The sequence below is a fragment of the Eumetopias jubatus genome, unplaced genomic scaffold, assembly GCF_037043125.1.
Source record: "Eumetopias jubatus isolate StellerSeaLion01/CBP00866 unplaced genomic scaffold, mEumJub1_p1.0 scaffold_16, whole genome shotgun sequence".
Taxonomy (NCBI): domain Eukaryota; kingdom Metazoa; phylum Chordata; class Mammalia; order Carnivora; family Otariidae; genus Eumetopias; species Eumetopias jubatus.
Genome location: NW_028274822.1, coordinates 84,733,122 through 84,751,423, shown reverse-complemented (window position 1 = coordinate 84,751,423; position 18,302 = coordinate 84,733,122). Strand labels below are relative to the sequence as shown.

The window sequence follows — 18,302 nt, the reverse complement described above, 5'->3', positions numbered from 1 at the left end:
CCATCTACTAAAACCAAAGGAAAGAGAGTAATGATGGCAAGGGGAAGATAAAGCTGTAGGTAAGGGAGGGAGCAGATAGTTGATGATGGGAGACCATTCCCAATAATTAATTTTCTCATTTGTCATTTTTCAGTTATTGTGACAAATAGCTGGAAAGAAAAGTGACTCTTCAAACTAAATCCAATTTCAATGGTCACATATAAGGAATAGATGAAATTACACAGTATTAAGAGTCAAAGAACGAGTTAGAGACAAAGTATGTTCTATGTTATTTCACCAAAGACAGTACAGTATGTATTTCTGATCAGCTCCAACAACCCAAACACAGTAGGAAAAAAGATCTAGGACGAGCGTTGGCAATGTTTTTCTATAAACAACCAGAAAATATTGTTTGGCTTTGCAAGCCATATAGTCTCTATTAACAACTACTCAATTCTATCGCTGTAGCATCAAAGTGGCCAGAGACAATACATAAATAAACAGGCATACTGTGTTACAATAAAACTTTATTTACCAATGAGTGGATCTGGCCCACAGGCCTTAAGTTTGCTGACCCCTGTTCTCTAGACTGAGGACATTGCCACGGAAATGAAATGGTAGAAAGAAGCCTAAGTCAGGAGCAGGAGAATGAAATAAGAAAGCAGACACAGGGGGCGCGTGGGTGGTTCAGTTGGTTTAGCGTCTGCCTATGGCTGAGGTCGTGATCCCGGGGTCCTGGGATCGAGTCCCGCATCAGGATCTCTGCTCAGCGGGGAGTCTGCTTCTCTCTCTCCCTCTGCCTGCTGCTCCCCCTGCCTGTGCTCTCTCCCTCTCTCTGTCAAATAAATAAATAAAATCTTTAAAGGAAAAAAAAGAAAGAAAGGAAAGGAAAGGAAGGAGCCACAGAACTAAAATGTAGTTGAGTTGGGGTATTTAATCAAAGAGCAAAATAAGAATAAAGGAACAACAGAAAAAGGAGAGAGAGTAAAGGAGAAAAGCAGACGAAGAAACACTGGAAAGAAAAAGGAAACCAGGTAAAAAGTGAGTAGAGATAATACCTCAACTCCAAGGTAGAAAGATGCAGAGAGAAAAGCAGCTTTATGCCCTAAAGAATAGGTGGCAAAAGGAAGCAGGATGAAAATGAGAGCATCCCAGGTCTGTCTGCAATGGAATTCAGATAAAGGATAAAACACATACTAATTTTCCAGTGATAATCTGATGGTCTAATTATGGGTGTGCAAAAAGAACCCACAGCTTACAAAATGTAGTTATTTTTCATTTTGCCCGTAAATCAATCTGGTAACATACACAGCATCCAAGAGATCAAATGAAACTTATTCACGATATCATAAAAAGAAATCAATTATTTCTAGGCCTCTTATTCACTTGCATACACATATGAATGACTTTAAAAACATATTAAAATGAAAAACTTATTAAAATCAATAAAAGTCAGCATTAAGAAGTTAAAAGCCATAGTAGCCTTTTAAAAGTTTCCCCAAAAATAAAGCCAGATTTAAAAAAGAAAAGAATCTTGAATAATATAATAATTTGTGTATTTATATTATATAGGAATTTTGTTTCCTTTTGGCTTTATTTGTAGGGAAACCCTTTAAAGTAAATGCAGATTTATTCTGACATAGCTAAACAACAAATTAGACCACATAATTTATGTCACAATAGTACAATGTTTAAGAACATGATTTGGGTGGGGGGGTGCCTGGGTGGCTCAGGTCATGATCCCAGGGTCCTGGGACTGAGTCCTGCATCGGGTTCCCTGCTCAGCAGGGAGCCTGCTTCTCCCTCTCCCACTCCCCCTGCTTGTGTTCACTCTCTTGCTGTCTCGCTTTGTCAAATAAATAAAACCTTTAAAAAAAAAAAAAAAAAGAACATGATTTGGGGGTTAGGGGGTGCTGGGTTTGTGTCCTCACTTTACCAAATTACTGGACTGTGTCTTAATTTTTGTAATTAATGAACCATGCCAATTAATTACTCTAAAAATGTTTCCCCTATACTAACATTATCTCCAAAATAATACTTACAGAGGGCAACTTCTGCCAGGATAGTATTAAAAACCTGGCTTAAGAGACCTGAAATCCTAAACACATGATTTAATACTATTTTCAGGATACTATGCACTGGACACAATTGTATAATTCACTAAACCCCTACAGTCTTTAAAATAAAATACCCGGGCACCTGGGTGGCTCAGTCGTTAAGCGTCTGCCTTCGGCTCAGGTCATGATCCCAGAGTCCTGGGATCAAGTCCCGCATTGGGCTCCCTGCTCCTCGGGAGTCTGCTTCTCCCTCTGCTTCTCTCTCTGTCTCTCATGAATAAATAAAATAAAATCTTTAAAATAAATAAATAAAAAATAAAATACCCAAAATTACTCCACTATGGGATATCCTCACCAAGAAAACTGTATTTTTATGTATATAGCAAAATACATCCAGCCCATTATGAGTGTACTGAACACTGTCAAAGCTGTCGCTCTGACCTGTATGTTCTTGGCTTTCTACAACGAACACAAATTACCTGAGAAATAAAGACATATTAAAATAAAAAATTTAAAGACATTATTTTGAAGAGGATCAAAGAATGGGATACCATAGATATTTCCAAGTAATATTTATCTTTCCAAATTTGGGAAATGCCAATTCACTTTAAAAACAAAAAACAAAGTGTACTGTGAATGGCTGTTAGCTAAACGGCCTGGTACCCAACAGAGTAAGGAACATTTTGTTGTTGCGTCCGATACTTTTTCTAGAGTGTTATGTACTAAATTCAACTGAAATTGTATTTTCCCTTTCAGCTTATTATCCAAAATTAATTTTTAAACTTAAATCAGTAAAATACTTCAACAGTATAAGCATAAATAAAATTTTGTGGTCCTAGGCATAAACAAGACCAACTCCTAAGGCAGCAACTAAAAAAAGACTTGTTTCCTTGTATGGGCCATTGAAGGACTCTTAGACAAAGAGTTGTGAATCAGAGACACAGACATTTGAGAAGGTACAAAAACAGAACACAGTGCTTTCTTCAGCACGGCAAAGCGGTTAAAGGTACCTAGCACTGCTAGCTTCTGAAAAAAACAAGCTAACTATAGGTAAGAACCTTGTTAAGGGTCCAAGAGAAAGGCTTTAACTTTCTGGTGGCTTGTATTTCTAAATAAGAGTGTTGAAAAATGAACACAGCAACAAAAACAGCTATTGGTATAGACTGAATAATGAAAATCAAGAATTGTGGTGAGTCAAAATTCGCAAGAGAATGAACTACAGAATTTGACCAGAAAAATCAATTTTAAGAATTTTAGAACCAAGTTCAAAATTGCCCAGAAGAGCCTTTCAACATGTTATGAACACTCAACACTGCAGAATACGCTCTCTGAACAAGTAACAGCAATTCCCGTATTTCCCTCCTCAGTGGACACTTGAAACAGACTAAATTTTAATGTAACTACAACACCCCTTTTATATTTTCAAAACATAGTCCCATACTCTGAATTTTTTAAGAAAATATGCATGTTCTACTTCTTTACCTTTTTCATCTCCATTAGAAGATCGTTTTTCCATCCACAGCTTTCTGCCTTTCTCCCTTAGACCTGTACTTTATTTCCAGGTCACAAAACTAAAATATTTATAGAACTATAAGCATAATAAAACTAGATAAGCATTATTTATAACCATTTTAAAACTAAAAATTTAGGGGCGCCTGGGTGGCTCTAGTTGTTAAGCGTCTGCCTTTGGCTCGGGTCATGATCCCAGGGTCCTAGGATCGAGCCCCCATTGGGCTCCCCGCTCAGCGGAAAGTCTGCTTAGCTTCTCCCTCTCCCACTCCCGCTGCTTGTGTTCCTTCTCTCGCTGTGTCCCTCTCTGTCAAATAAGTAAATAAAATCTAAAAAAAAAAAAACTAAAAATTTATAAAGGACTGTAAGCCAAATAGGACAAGAAATTGCAGTTGAGTATAACCTGTAGCATTCTTGACCATGAACTGTAGAAAATTCTCTACAAACTTTTTTTTTTTAAAGATTTTATTTATTTGACAGAGACACAGCGAGAGAGGGAACACAAGCAGGGGGAGTGGGAGAGGGAGAAGCAGGCTTCCCGCTGAGCAGAAAGCCCGACGCGGGGCTCGATCCCAGCACCCTGGGATCATGACCTGAGCAGAAGGCAGACGCTTAATGACTGAGCCACCCAGGAGGCCCTCTTTACAAACTTTTTTAGTAGAACACAAACTCTCATTATTTATCCTACTAAAAGTACCAAGGACTCTTCCTCTGAAGTTTTAAATATTTTCTAACAAAAATGCATTAAAATTCCCATCTGTCTTAATCAGGTTATTCTAAAAAAAACAAAAAAAACAAAAAAAAACAATTTCTTAAAAAAAAAAAGGTCTGTATAATTGATGTATAGAGTCTTTGTTTAAATAAATCTTATAAACCATGAAGCGTATTTAGGAAATAAAAATTCACCTCTTCTTGCATAACTGGAGTCCATATCTTTAAACTGTACCACAACAAAGTCTGAACACTTGAACAAAATACTCTCCATTATTTCTTCACGTTTTGGCCCCGAACTGGATTCCATAGTTTTCTCATGTGCAGCATCAAGTACCAAATCACACTAAAATGAGAAGCATGAGTAAATATTCAAAATATTTATAAAATAAAATATGACAGGGATTCTTTAGCACATCAAGGTACTATTTCTTACAGGTCTTTGACAAAAATAATCTAGGTCAAAAGCACCTTATAATCACACCTTTTTCTTGGAAATATGACCTATTATCTATTCCATCATTCAAAAATCCTCTTATCTAAAAGTTGATCCTTGCTACTATAGTCTGTTTTAAGTATATTAATGGTGATAAAGAAGAAAATAATGAACCACTCAATCCCTCTTCTAGCCCCCAATGCTTGAAAAGGTCAAGATATTTTAATAAGCACACAGAGCAAGTTTAATTATACAAACCAGTCTATAAAATAATCAGTATTTGAAACTGAAGAGCAAAATCAAAGTGGTTTTAAAAAGTGCTTTAAAGAACATGAAAATGTGACAAGCATGCCCACCTCACAACTATAAATTGCTAAATCAGAAACTAATAGACAGTGTCAGGAAGCCATACAAACATACAGTAGTTGATGATTCATGGGGTTTTAGATGTAACAAAAAGGAAAAGAGTAAAAATTACCTTAGGACTGTATGTTTTAAAAACTCCTTCATATATACCTCCGTTTTTCACTTGTACTTCACATTTGGATCCCTAAAAACATACAATTAATTTATCAAAGAAACAGTGTGCTACCCAGTCAGGAGGGGTAATTGTTTACATTTTACTTTTTATATAGCTCACCATGCTTCATTCAGCATATTAGGTAGTCACTGACAGAACAATAAAAAAATTCTAAAACATTAATACACTGAATTTTCAAAACTCCTCAGGAGGCCCTGCTCAGAGTTTGCAGTATGAATTTAAATACTGAAGTTAAATATTTCTGATTCTGGATTTAATAGGTGACAAAATAATGCACTAAAAACAATCAACTACTACTGTTATTTTACACACAGCAGGGTTAACAAGAATGCTTTTTTATAGTGAGTCACAATAGTTTGGATGGAGTTCTATTTTTTCTAAATAATCCTGATTAAATGTGACCTAACTTTGAGAATCATTCATCTACATTTTAACATCATGAAATTACTTTACTGCACTCCCAAGGCAGTTTCTCCCCAATAATCTGGTAACTTACAACAACTGACGTAAGTATATGAACCATCCTCATATTTGCATAAATTCCATCAAAAGAAATCTGGAATATTAAGAAAAAAACATTATTAGCAATCAGTATTTATCCTTGTCTATATATGAAAGTTAACATTTATTTTGTTACAAAATGCTATGTTTATAATACCTTACACATGCATTAAAGAAAGACTTGATTTACTATGATCTTGTTTCTTTAGAGAACAGAAGCTTAAGTTTTCAACAGTGAAAACAGTCATACCATCTAACAATGTTTTGACTACATGTGATACAAAAAAGCAAGTGAACTTCCATATATGAGGAATGACAAAACCACAGAAACAGAGGACAGATCAAAGGTTGGGGAGCAGAGGGAGGAGGGATCACTACAAAGCAGCATAAGTGATTTGTTTCAAGGTGAGAGAACTGTCCCGTTATCTTGACTGTGGTGGTGGTTACAACTGTATGCATCAAAACTCAAAGACCTGAGGGGCGTGGGAGGAATGGGGTGGCTGGGTGATGGACACTGGGGAGGATATATACTATGGTGAGTGCTGTGAATTGTGTAAGACTGATGAATCACAGACCTGTACCCCTGAAACAAATAATACATTATATGTTAATAAAAAAAATTAAAAACTCAAAAGACCTGTACACTAAATAGAGTTAAGTATACATAAATAAATAAATGGGGTGGAGGAGCGTGCACCTTTGTCAAAAACCCTTGACTATCTATCTTCTCTTAGCATATATGAATCAATGATAGTGCTCTTAGGTCTCAACCACACCACTCCTTACTACATACTACATAAGCATGTGTCCTTCTGATTCAAAATAAGAATATCTGTCCAGTAATGGCAAAGTCTGAAAGATCAATGACAGTTTCACATTTATTTTTTCCATCACAAGAAACTGCCCTTCATGCCGTTTAATTTTCTTGATAAAGTTCTAAAATTTAAAACCAGAAGGCCTTTTTCAAGGGAGAAAAATGGAACGACTTAAAAGAGGGCATTAATTCAAAATCAAAACCCCAAAGAACTTTGCAAATTCTAGTCCTGGTGTTATACTTATCTTTTTTGGGTGTTATTCATTTAGATTTGCTTTTAGCCGTTTATAAAACAACAAATGACTTATTACTTTGCATGAAAAATACTATTTACAGATTATTTGACATTTTATATGTAGAATCATCTCAAAAAATAACACATATAGCTAATAATTTTATACCAAACAGTACTGAGGTATAAAAGTTATAGGAGATATAAAACCCAAGAAAAGGGATTTCTTTTCACCTTGGCTTTGGTCTACGGTTCAGAAATAATATTTTAGTTACCAATTCTTCCAAACAAGTGACATTAAATTACTCACCGTGGATTGAGGCAGTCCTTTGCTGTTTCGACCTCTGAAAAAATGAAACGTTTATTAAGTTCAACAGGCTAAACAAGCTAAGAAAAATATTTTCAAATTTAAAGTATCTTATAATTCCATTCAAATAAAGCATAGGTAATCTGTGGGGAAGGCTCATCTAATATTAAGTATAAAGGCTACCTAAGAATGGTTCCCTCTGTGCTTTGCTGGCTCAGAGACCCAAAACAGGTATGTATCACGGGAGGGAAGAAGGAGGAAAGAATGTGAACATGATCAAAATAAAGTAAGTGAAGTAACAATAAAAATAGCCTACTGGGAAAAAATAACCAATTCTAAACATGATCATCTTTACTCCCAAACCCTCTGTTACAGAAAGCTACTTAGGAATAAAATATAAATTCTACTCCTAATTTAACTGACAAATTATTGAGACTGGCATCAAAGTCACCTCCCATGTTTTTCCCTTGCCTCTAAAAATAGGCACTATGTTTACAACTGCAGAAAAACATTTGAAAATAAGTTAAAAGCATTCAAAGCACTTTCACTTCTAAGTACCTCTGTCAGGATCTATATAACAAGTACCTTTCCCTGCCAATCCCCTACCTCGGATCAATGCAGTACACCAAAGTCAGCTGTCAAGTTATTTCCAGTAAGGTGAACTCAAGTGAATTTAGTTATACAGCATAATACAACCGAAGGCTTATTCCACTGGAAAAGATTAGGCTCCTTATGAAACGATAAAAACATTAGTAACATAAAATGCTATATTCCTCATAAACATTAATTACTCTGGAATAACAGGACTGGAATCTCTTTTTTTTTAGAGAGACAGAGAAAGTGTGAGCAGGGGAGGGGCAGAGAGAGAGAGAGGGGGAGTCCTAAGTGGGGCCCACACTCAGCATGGAGCCGGACTCAGGGTTCAATCTCGTGATCGTGACCCTGAGGTCATGACTTGAGCCGAAATCAAGAGTCGATGCTTCACTGACTGAGCCACCCAGGCACACCTGGAATCTCATTTTAATGAAATAATCAAAATACTCAAGTCACAAATCCAAACAGAAGCACAATTCAGGTCTAAAAAGTCTTAAGAGTATGAATGGTGCCAATTCCCAGTAAAACAGCACTGACCCGAGAACTCCAAGGACAGGGCTGGTTTGCTCTCCAGCTCAGTCAGCCTCTCTCATCTAGAAAATAACATCTTAGACCAAAGCACCTCTGAAAGTCCTTCCATTTCTAACATTCTGATTCCGTAACTCTTTGCCTCACACATAGCACAGAGAAATTACTGAAGTTCACAGAATAGGACTAATAATCCCATTTATAATACTACAAACCAGATACTACAGTAAGCACTATGTCAAATCTCTCACCCCTAACTTTACAGGTGAAGAAACTGAACCTTAGTTAAATATCTTGACCAAAATCATCTGGCTAATGAGCAGTAGAGCTCATATTTTAACCAGGTGATCCAAAGTCTAGGCTTTTCATTTCTAGGTTATATTCTGCCTCCCTAAAATTGCATCACAAGGAATAAACTAACTTCACAATTAAACCTGACCAAATTTTTACATTTTTTTCAAGCATCATTTGAATTTACTGGGTTTTTCTAATTATTTGTAGTCTGTAATCAAAGGCTACCAAACGGCTAAAAATCCTGCTTAAGATTATCTTACCTTAGTGGTTGCTGAGATGCCAGAGTTAAGACTTAAACAAATGCCACCAATTAAGTACCTTTAAATTCATGTGGCATTCCCACAAAGCTATTTAAAAGAATTTACAGACCCTCTATAGAAGTCACAGTATGTTTTTATTGATTATACAATTACATCTTTGACTAATAAAGAACAACTGTTTTGACAATCCATTTTACTTAGAACAAATCATTCAACAAAGAAAATAATAAAAGACAGCAGTATAAAATGGTACAGAGTGTAGAAACAACAGATTTCCACTGACCAAACCAGGAAGCTGAATAACCAAGGGGGAATGTTAGCATATCATAATAGCATTTCCTGAAGCTTATGCTACAAGTTCAAATTCATTCTTTTTTTTTTTCCTTTGGGGATCTACTTAGATTATGCTTTACTTTTAATTTTTTTTCTTTAGTGTTTTGGAACAAAGCATCTTAATGTTTCCTATGTAACAAAAACTGAATTTCAAAGAAGCCAAGATCAGGGTCACCTGGGTGGCTCAGGTCATGATCCCCGGGTCCTGGAATCGAGCCCGCATGGGGCTCCCTGCTAAGCATGGTTCTCCCTCTCCCGCTCCCCCTGCTTGTGCACTCTCTCTCTCCCTCTCTAATAAATAAATAAAATCTTAAAAAAAAAAGCCAAGATCATACTCTAGTCCTAAATATACTTATTAGATGGATCAGATTTAACAGAACAACCATATCCAGGATTCTATGCTTTCAATTGTTACTGAATATGAAGTTAAGGTGTGATTCAAAATGCCAAATTAATATAAAGAAATTTTTTAAATAATTGTTTATATTGCTCCAAAATAATACAGGAGGGAGGAAATAGGTGGGGTTGTAATGAAGACTGGCATGGCATGAGCTGCTAACCGTTGAAACTAGGTGACAGGTGTGTAGGGGTTCAATATATCATTCTGCCTGCTTTTTACAATTTCCTTAAGTTAAAAATAAAAAGTACCTTCTGATATGATGCAATTGGAGCCCGGATTTAAGACCTACTAGTTTACAGGAAACATGGTGTGGGAGAATCTATTAATTGATACCCTGAGGTTATGAATCAGTTAAACCCAGAATGTGGTAAATTTGACATAACAAATGACAGCTTCTTCAACAAATAAGTGGCAGGAGAAGAAAAAAAACATAGCAGAGGGAGGGAAAATTATAAATTTAAAGACACATAAATGAAAAGCAAAGTGTCGCCTCTCAATTTCAAAACTTATTACAAAGCTATAGTGATCAAAATAGTGTGGTACTGACGTAAGGACAGACATAAAATAAAATGGAAGAGAGAGCCCGGAAACAAACCCTTACATATGTGCTGAACCCTTACACCTTATAACATACACAAAAACTAACTCAAAATGGGTCAAAGGTGCAAAGTTAAGAGATAAAACTATGAAACTCTTAGAAAAAAACATAGGGGAAAAGTCTTCATGACTTTGAATTTGGCAACGATTTCTTAACTGTGACACCAAAGTGCACAAACAACATTAAAAAAAAAACAGTAAAAAGAATATCAAAATTAAAAACTTTTGTGCAAAGGATTATCAGAGTTATCAGAGTGAAAAGACAACACTTTTCAGAATGAGAGAAGATATATGCATTTCATGTATGTGATAAGGGGTTCATTCCAGAATACATAAATAACTATAGCTCGATAAAAAAGAACATACAACCCAATTCAAAAATGGGCCAAAGACTTAAACAGCATTCCTCCAAGGAAGTCATACAATTAGCCAATAAACACGTGAAAAGATGTTCAACATCACTAATCAGTAAAAATGCAAATCAAAACTACAATGAGCTACTACCACTTCATCCCCACTACTATAGCTACTATCAAAAGGACAAAAAAGATCACAAGGGTTGGCAAAAAACTGGAAACTTTTTTTCCAATTGGAAAAACTGGAATCCTTGTGCACTACCTGTGGGAATGTAAAATGGTATGGCTACTGTGGAAGATAGTAGAGCAGTTCCTCAAAAATTTAAACAGAATTACCGTATGATCCAGCAATTACCACATCAGAATATATATCCAAAATAACTGAAAGCAGGGATCTGGGGACAACTGGGTGGCTCAGTCGGTTAAGTGTCTGACTTCAGGTTCAGGTCATGATCCCAAGGGGCCTGGGATCGAGCTGTGCGTTGGGCTCCCTGCTTGGCAGGGAGTCTGCTTCTCCCTCTCCCTCTGCCCCTCCCCCCCATTTGTGCTTTCTCTCTCGTTCACTGCTCTCTCAAATAAATAAAATCTTAAAACAAACAAAAAAACCTAAGAACTATGATTTAACTTCTACTTTATTGTCCAAAATGTCTTTAATTTCTTAAAATAAAAAAAAATTATCCTCAAAGCCTTGAAATTCAAATGCCACCTTTTCAAGAAGCCTTCCTTGGATTACACCATCCCAATCAAATACACAGTGCTCTCTTCAACTCTCCAGACTGGAATTTGACAAAACCAGATTTGTATTATAGTTACTGGTGACCTATCATATGCCCACACTACTCAGGGCCATCACCTGACCAAACAGTGCTTTTGTGCAAATCAGAAAATGATGCTTCCTCCAGGGAGTCAAAGCCTCACACTACAGAAAACAGTGTGATAAGCAGGCAGTGCTTTTGTGAAAATTAGAAGAGGTACCAGAAATGGAGGTAGCCCCAAAGGCACATGGTGTGGCCAAAGAAACTCCTGGATTTCAACATCCAATCATGTCCTTGGCCAAAAGCTCCTGGATGAAATAAAACCTAAACCAAGACTGGCAAACAGTATCTTATACATCTTTGTACCATCCACCAAAATCAGCACAGAGGAACCGTAGCTGACATATGACATACACTTAATAAATATCTAATGAATTAATGAGCCCAGTCAAAAAGAAAGAAGATGGAGAAAGATTTCAAAGTAATCATTACGTTAATCAATGGTCAGCAAAATACAGCCCATAACCTGTTTTTGTTGAGATTCTGAGCTAAGTGTGTTTTCAGGTAGGAATGGAGGGAGGAAGGCAGGAAAGGAAGGAGGAGAGAAGGGACAAGCCAAGAAGAATATGCAACGGAGAAGTTATATGGCCCATAACACACCTAAAATACTAACTCTCTGGGTCATTTCAAGAAAAGCTGTTGACCTCTGCGCTGAAAACAAAATGGCTGCGATGTCAACAACTGCAATTTAAAACATAAGGTCTACTGCTGTTTTACATGAACCATTATTCTAAAACAAATTTCTTGATAGCTTATTACTTTTTTCATATGTTTAATGTACACATAATTGAAAAACGTCATCAAAGTGCTCTTGTTCTTATTTTTAAGGTTTACAATGGAATTGAGGTTGATCCAAATTTTGAGAAATCAAGGTATTTTACTAATGTACATCTGATGACAATACAAGTAAATTTCACAAAGTCAGGAACTTTGTATTGATTGTTGAATCAAAAGCACCTAGCATAAAATAATGAAGGGATAAATGGTAGATTATAAAATAGACCTGACATACCACCTTGTGAATCTCATGAGAATCTTGATTAGAATTATAAAAAAATGATGAGACACTTGAACTGGAGGTTCTAGCTTGGGCCATACCAAGGCAAGAAAAAGAAATAAAAGGCACCATGATTGGACAGAAAAAAAGGAAAACTGTCTTTAATAATAAAGACAGCATGATCATTTATGCAGAAAATCCTAAGAGAATCTGCAAAAAGTTACTAGAAATAAGAGCTTAGCAAAGCTAACTCAAAATGGATCAATGACCTAATCACAAAAGGGTTAAATGAAACTTTTAGAAGAAAATAGGGGAGAAAATCTTTATAATCTTTGGTTAGACGAAGATTTCAGATAAGACAAAAAAATGCAAACCATAAAAGCAAAAAACTGACAAATTAGACTTCATCGAAGTTTTAAGTATTCTGGCCTTTGAAAGACTGTTAAGAAAAATTAAGTCAACCCACAGACAACGAAATATTTGAGAATGTATGTCTGATTATAGACTTATACCCAGAATATACAAAGAACTCCTACAACTTATTAAGAAGATAAATAGCCACACAGTCATTTAACCAGATAAGACTTAGTCGGTAAAATTAAAGCCTGATAATACTAATCACTAGGAAGGATGCCAAGCAACTAAAACCCTCACACACCACTGGTGGGAAAAGGAAATCTAGATTCCTCTTCCTGGATAAGAGTTTGGCATTTTCTTATAAACATACTAGGGTGCCCGGGTGGCTCAGTCGGTGAAGCATCTGCCTTCGGCCCAGGTCATGATCCAAGAGTCCTGGGATGGAGTCCAGGACTCCACTGGCTCCCTGCTCACCGGGGAGTCTGCTTCTCTCTCCGTCCCTCCCCCCACACCCCCTCCCCCCACACCCCGGTTCGTTTCACTCTCTCTCAAAAATAAAAACACTTTAAAAAATAAAGTTAAACATACTAATACAACCTAGCAATCCCACTCCCAGGTAATTATTCAAGACCAATGAATGTGAATGTTCAGAGCTGATTTATTCACATAGCCAAATACTGAAAACAGTTCAAATGTCTATTACCTGATGAATGAATAAACATATTGTAGTAGTACATCCTTAACAGAGGAATACTACTCAGTAATAAAGTTACAAATTACTGATACATGCTACACACAACATGGATGAATTTCAAAAGCACTGTGCTAAAGAAGCTAGACACAAATGATCCCATTTATATGACATTCTAGAAAGGCAAATCTATAGATAGAGAATCAGATCAATGAATGACCGCCATGGGCTAAGGAAGAAAGGATATTTATTATAAAAGTACAGAGGGAACTTTATAGGGTGGTATCTTGTGATAGTGATTGCGTGACTATACACATTTGTTAAAACTCAAAGAACTTTACACTGAACAGGATGAGTTTACTGCATGTAAACTATACCTCAAAAAACCTGCCACTCCCCAAACTAAAGGCAAATCCAAAGAAAAAAGAAACCCCTAACACATATACCTAAAAAAGGTTGAATTTTGTAACAAAATTAATCTGATGTTAAAAATTCATTATATTGGGGCACCTGGGTGGCTCAAGATGGTTAAGTGTCTGCCTTCGACTCAGGTCATGATCCCAGGGCCTGGGACTGAGCCCCATGTGGGACTCCCAGCTCAGTGGGGAGTCTGCTTCTCCCTCTGCCCCTCTCCCTGCTTGCGCTCTCTACGCCTCCCTCTCAAATGAATAAAACCTTTAAAAAAAATTCATTATACTGCACACTTAAAATTGGTAAATTTTACTGTATGTAAGTTATACTTCAGTAGTAAAGCTGATTATTTAAGAGACACACACAATTGGGAAAATTTGAATTGACTAGACATTAAATATTACTTGAGAATTTTAATTTTTTACATGTGATAATGCTTTCATTTTTTGTTTTTGGTAATCTCTACCCCCAATGTGGGGCTTGAACTCATGACCCTGAGATCAAGAGTCACACGCTCTACTAAGCCAGCCAGGTGTCACTACATGTGATGTTTTTAAAACTTCCATTCTCTTAGATATATATTGAAATATTTACAGAAGAAATGACATGTCAGGAATTGCTTTAAAATACTATGGGAACCTACAGTAACCAAGATAGTATACTGCCAACATAAGGACAGAAAAAAAAGCAATGAAATAGCATTCACAGTCCAGAAATAAATTCTTATAGTTATGGTCCAATGATTTTTAAGAAGAGCCAAGACAACTTATTGGGGAAATAATAGTCTTTTCAACAAACAGCGCTGGCACAACGAGATATCCATATGCAAAAGAATGTAGTTGGACCTCTACCTTATACCATATATAAAAATTCCAAATGGATCAAATACCTAAATGTAAAGGCAAAAAAACTATAAAAACTCTTAGGAGAAAAAAAATAGGGGTAAATCTTCAAGACCTTGGACTGGCAATGGATTCTTTGTTTTTGTTTGTTTGGTTTTTTTTAATTTTTAATTTATTTATTTTTAAAGATTTATTTATTTGAGCGAGAATGAGAGAGAGAGAGTATACGAGAGGGGGGAGGGTTAGAGGGAGAAGCAGGCTCCTCGCTGAGCAGGGAGGCCAATACCAGACTCGAACCCGGGACTCCAGGATCATGACCTGAGCCGAAGGCAGTCGCCCAACCAACTGAGCCACCCAGGCACCCCTTTAATTTTTTATTTTTTTAAAGATTTTATTTATTTGACAAATCGAGACACAGCGAGAGAGCACAAGCCGGGGGAGCAGGAGAGGGAGTAGCAGGATCCCCGCTGAGCAGGGAGCCCGATGTGGGGCTCGATCCCAGGACCCTGGGATCATGACCTGAGCAGAAGGCAGCCCCTTAACCAACTGAGCCACCCAGGTGCCCGTTTGGGTTTTTTTTTTTAAAGATTTTATTTGAAAGACAGAGACAGAGAGAGCACACGCATAAGCTGAGGGAGGGGAAGAAGCAGACTCCCCTGCTGAGCAGGAAGCATGACACGGGGCTCACAACAGGGCTCGATCCCAGGACCCTGGGATTATGACCTGAGCGGAAGGCAGTCACTTAACCACTTGAGCCACCCAGGCGCCCTTGGCAATGGATTCTTAGATAGGACTCTAAAAGCACAAACAATGGATGAAATATAAATGGAACTTGGTCAAAATCAGAAATTTGGGGCTCCTGGCTGGCTCAGTCAGTAGAGCACGCAACTCTTGATCTCAGGGTCTGAGTTCAAGCCCCACACTGGGCCTAGAGTTTACTTATTGAAGAAAAAAAAAATCAAAAATTTTTTGTTGCGAAATACATCAATAAAACAATAGCAAAAAAAAACCCCAAAAACAAAAACCCCCAGAAATATGAAGGGACTACAGACAAGTTATAGAAGAGATCTCAGGATCTCTTCCTAACCCAGGAAACCAAAAGCACTAGGACTCCAGAGTGCAGTGTTTAAAAAACAGGGCATACCATACCAAAACCCAAAGGTCTACTCTATTGCCTTTCAGACAGCTCAGTTTCAAATCCTAGGCCAGCCACTTACAGTAACCCCAGAATGATTATTTAACCACTCTGGTCCCCAATTTTCTTATCTGTAAAATGTTAAGAAAAGTCACAGGGTTGGGGGTGCCTGGGTGGCTCAGTTTGTTGAGCATCTGACTCTTGGTATCAGGTCAGGTCATGATCTCAGGGTGGGGAGATCGAGCCCTGCATCAGGTTCCATGCTCGGTGGGGAGCCTGGTTCATCCTCTCCTGCTGCCCCTGCTTATGCTTGCTCTGTCCAATAAATAAATAAAATTCTTAAAAAAAAAAAAATTCTCTTTTCCTCTGACCATCCCACCACTCACTCTCAAATCTTTAAAAAAAAGTCACAGGGTCATTGAGGATCAAATAATACTCAAAATGTACATATACATACATACATGTGCAAGCACACACACTCTCATTTGGACAAAAGTTATACTGTACAGGGGCGCCTGGGTGGCTCAGTTGTTAAGCGTCTGCCTTCGGCTCAGGTCATGATCCCAGGATCCTGGAACTGAGCCCCACGTCGGGCTCCCTGCTCCGCGGGAAGCCTGCTTCTCCCTCTCCCGCTCCCCCTGCTTGAGTTCCCTCTCTCGCTATGTCTCTCTGTGTCAAATAAATAAAATCTTTAAAAAAAAAAAAGTTATATTGTACACTTACAAAGTGGGGCTTTATTTTTTTTTTAAAAGATTTTGTTTATTTGACAGAGCGGCAGAGAGAGAGCACAAGTAGGCAGAGCGGCAGGCAGAGGGAGAGGGAGAAGGAGGCTCCCCGTTGAGCAGGGAGCCCGACGCGGGGCTCAATCCCAGGACCCTGGGATCAAGACCTGAGCTGAAGGCAGACGCTTAGCCACCTGAGCCATCCAGGCGCCCCCAAAGTGGGGCTTATTTTATGTCAAACTTCATTAAAAGTGTAAAATAAAGTCTGGCACAGAAGCAGCACTCAATAACTTTATATTTAACAAATATTTATTAAATCAGCAAGATGAATACAGCCTTGCCTTCAGGCAGCTTACACTTCAGAGGTTGTATCTAGGACAGAAAGTTTAGAATGTATATTTTCATATGTATATTTTATCTATTTCCTTCATGACTTGAATAAGTAAAAACACAGAAAAGACCCAAGAGCTTTTTTTTTTAAGTAGGCTCCATGCCCAGTGTGGGGCTCAAACTCATGACCCTGAGATCAAGAGTTGCATGTTCTGACTGAGCCAGCCAGGCACCCCCCAAGAACACCTGATAACTGAAACACATTTAAAAATCTAGCTAAGAATAAAATTCCTTCCCTTATCATTTCAAAATTCTGGGGAGAAATATGCAATTTCTACTGGTATTGCCATCCACAATATAATCATAGAACTTTTTATTTCTTCACTTTTCACCATTCTGCTCATTCATTACCACCTTTATTAAGATTTTATTTATTTATTTGAGAGAGAGAGAGAGAGAAACAGCAGGAGAGGGGAGAGGGTCAGAGGGAGAAGCAGGCTCCCTGCTGAGCCAGGAGCCCGATGGGGGGCTCGATCCCAGGACTCCGGGATCATGACCTGAGCCAAAGGCAGTCACTTAACTAACTGAGTCACCCAGGCGCCCCATTACCATCTTTCAACACTGTATCTATACATGTAATTTGCTAGTTTCTACAACTATTTCAACAGGCCTGAGTAACACTTATGCAATCAAAGCATTTCACACTGCCCCAGATTTCTAGAACCAGAAACTGTTGTCTGGATGTAACTAATACTCTTTGGCACAGTAAGAAAGAATTCTACATACCTCCAACCCCTTTCCAGTAAGCTGTAATAATGCTCTTCTCAGGTATTCACATGGCCACCTGCTTGTTATTTAGATCTCAACTTAAATGTCCCCTCCTCAGAAAGGCCTGCCCTGATCATATTATCAAAAGTAGTTCCCCAACATTGTAACATCCTGTTTTAGTAATTATTAGTAACTAATATTTAGTGCATCACAGAACTTAATATCTGAAATTCTATTACATGTTCATCTATTTACTTTTTTTTTTAAAGATTTTATTTATTTATTTGACAGAGAGAGCGAGAGAGCATAAGCAGGGGGAACAGTCAGTCAAGGGAGAGGGAGAAGCAGGTTCCCCGCCAAGCAGGGAGCCCGATGTGGGGCTCGATCCCAGGACCCTGGGATCATGACCTGAGCCGAAGGCAAACGCTTAACCATCTGAGCCACCCAGGCGCCCCCATTTATTTACTTTCTGTCTCTGTCCACCTCCCACTCCCAGAATATAAACTCCATGAGGGCAAACACTTCTGCCTCCTTCACCCATTGTGTGCCCACGGCTTAACAGAGCCTGGTACAGAGTAAATATTCTAAATTGCTGAATAAATTAAGTACACAGTACAGTTTATGTGAATTATGACAAGTATTGACTAGTTTCTTTTTATAGTACAGAAAAACTATAGTTGTCAAGAGAAAGGACAACTGGGCGCCTGGGTGACTCAGATGGTTAAGCGTCTGCCTTTGGCTCAGGTCATGATCCCAGGGTCCTGGGATCGAGTCCCGCATCGGGC

The 18,302-nt window shown here is 37.9% G+C and overlaps 1 protein-coding gene across 6 annotated transcripts in view; it reads right to left on the bottom strand.

Annotated features, from left to right (window-relative positions):
• ATXN2 (ataxin 2) overlaps positions 1 to 18,302 on the bottom strand; it is a 111,209-nt gene that overhangs the window by 71,432 nt on the left and 21,475 nt on the right. For all 6 annotated transcript variants that reach the window (XM_028116532.2, XM_088019309.1, XM_028116528.2 and 3 more), the window contains exons 2-5: positions 7,091 to 7,124; positions 5,730 to 5,789; positions 5,171 to 5,242; positions 4,452 to 4,602 (exon numbers count right to left, since the gene is read on the bottom strand). In XM_028116532.2, the coding sequence (XP_027972333.2) occupies positions 4,452 to 4,602; positions 5,171 to 5,242; positions 5,730 to 5,789; positions 7,091 to 7,124 (317 nt within the window). The remainder of the gene's footprint in view (positions 1 to 4,451; positions 4,603 to 5,170; positions 5,243 to 5,729; positions 5,790 to 7,090; positions 7,125 to 18,302) is intronic.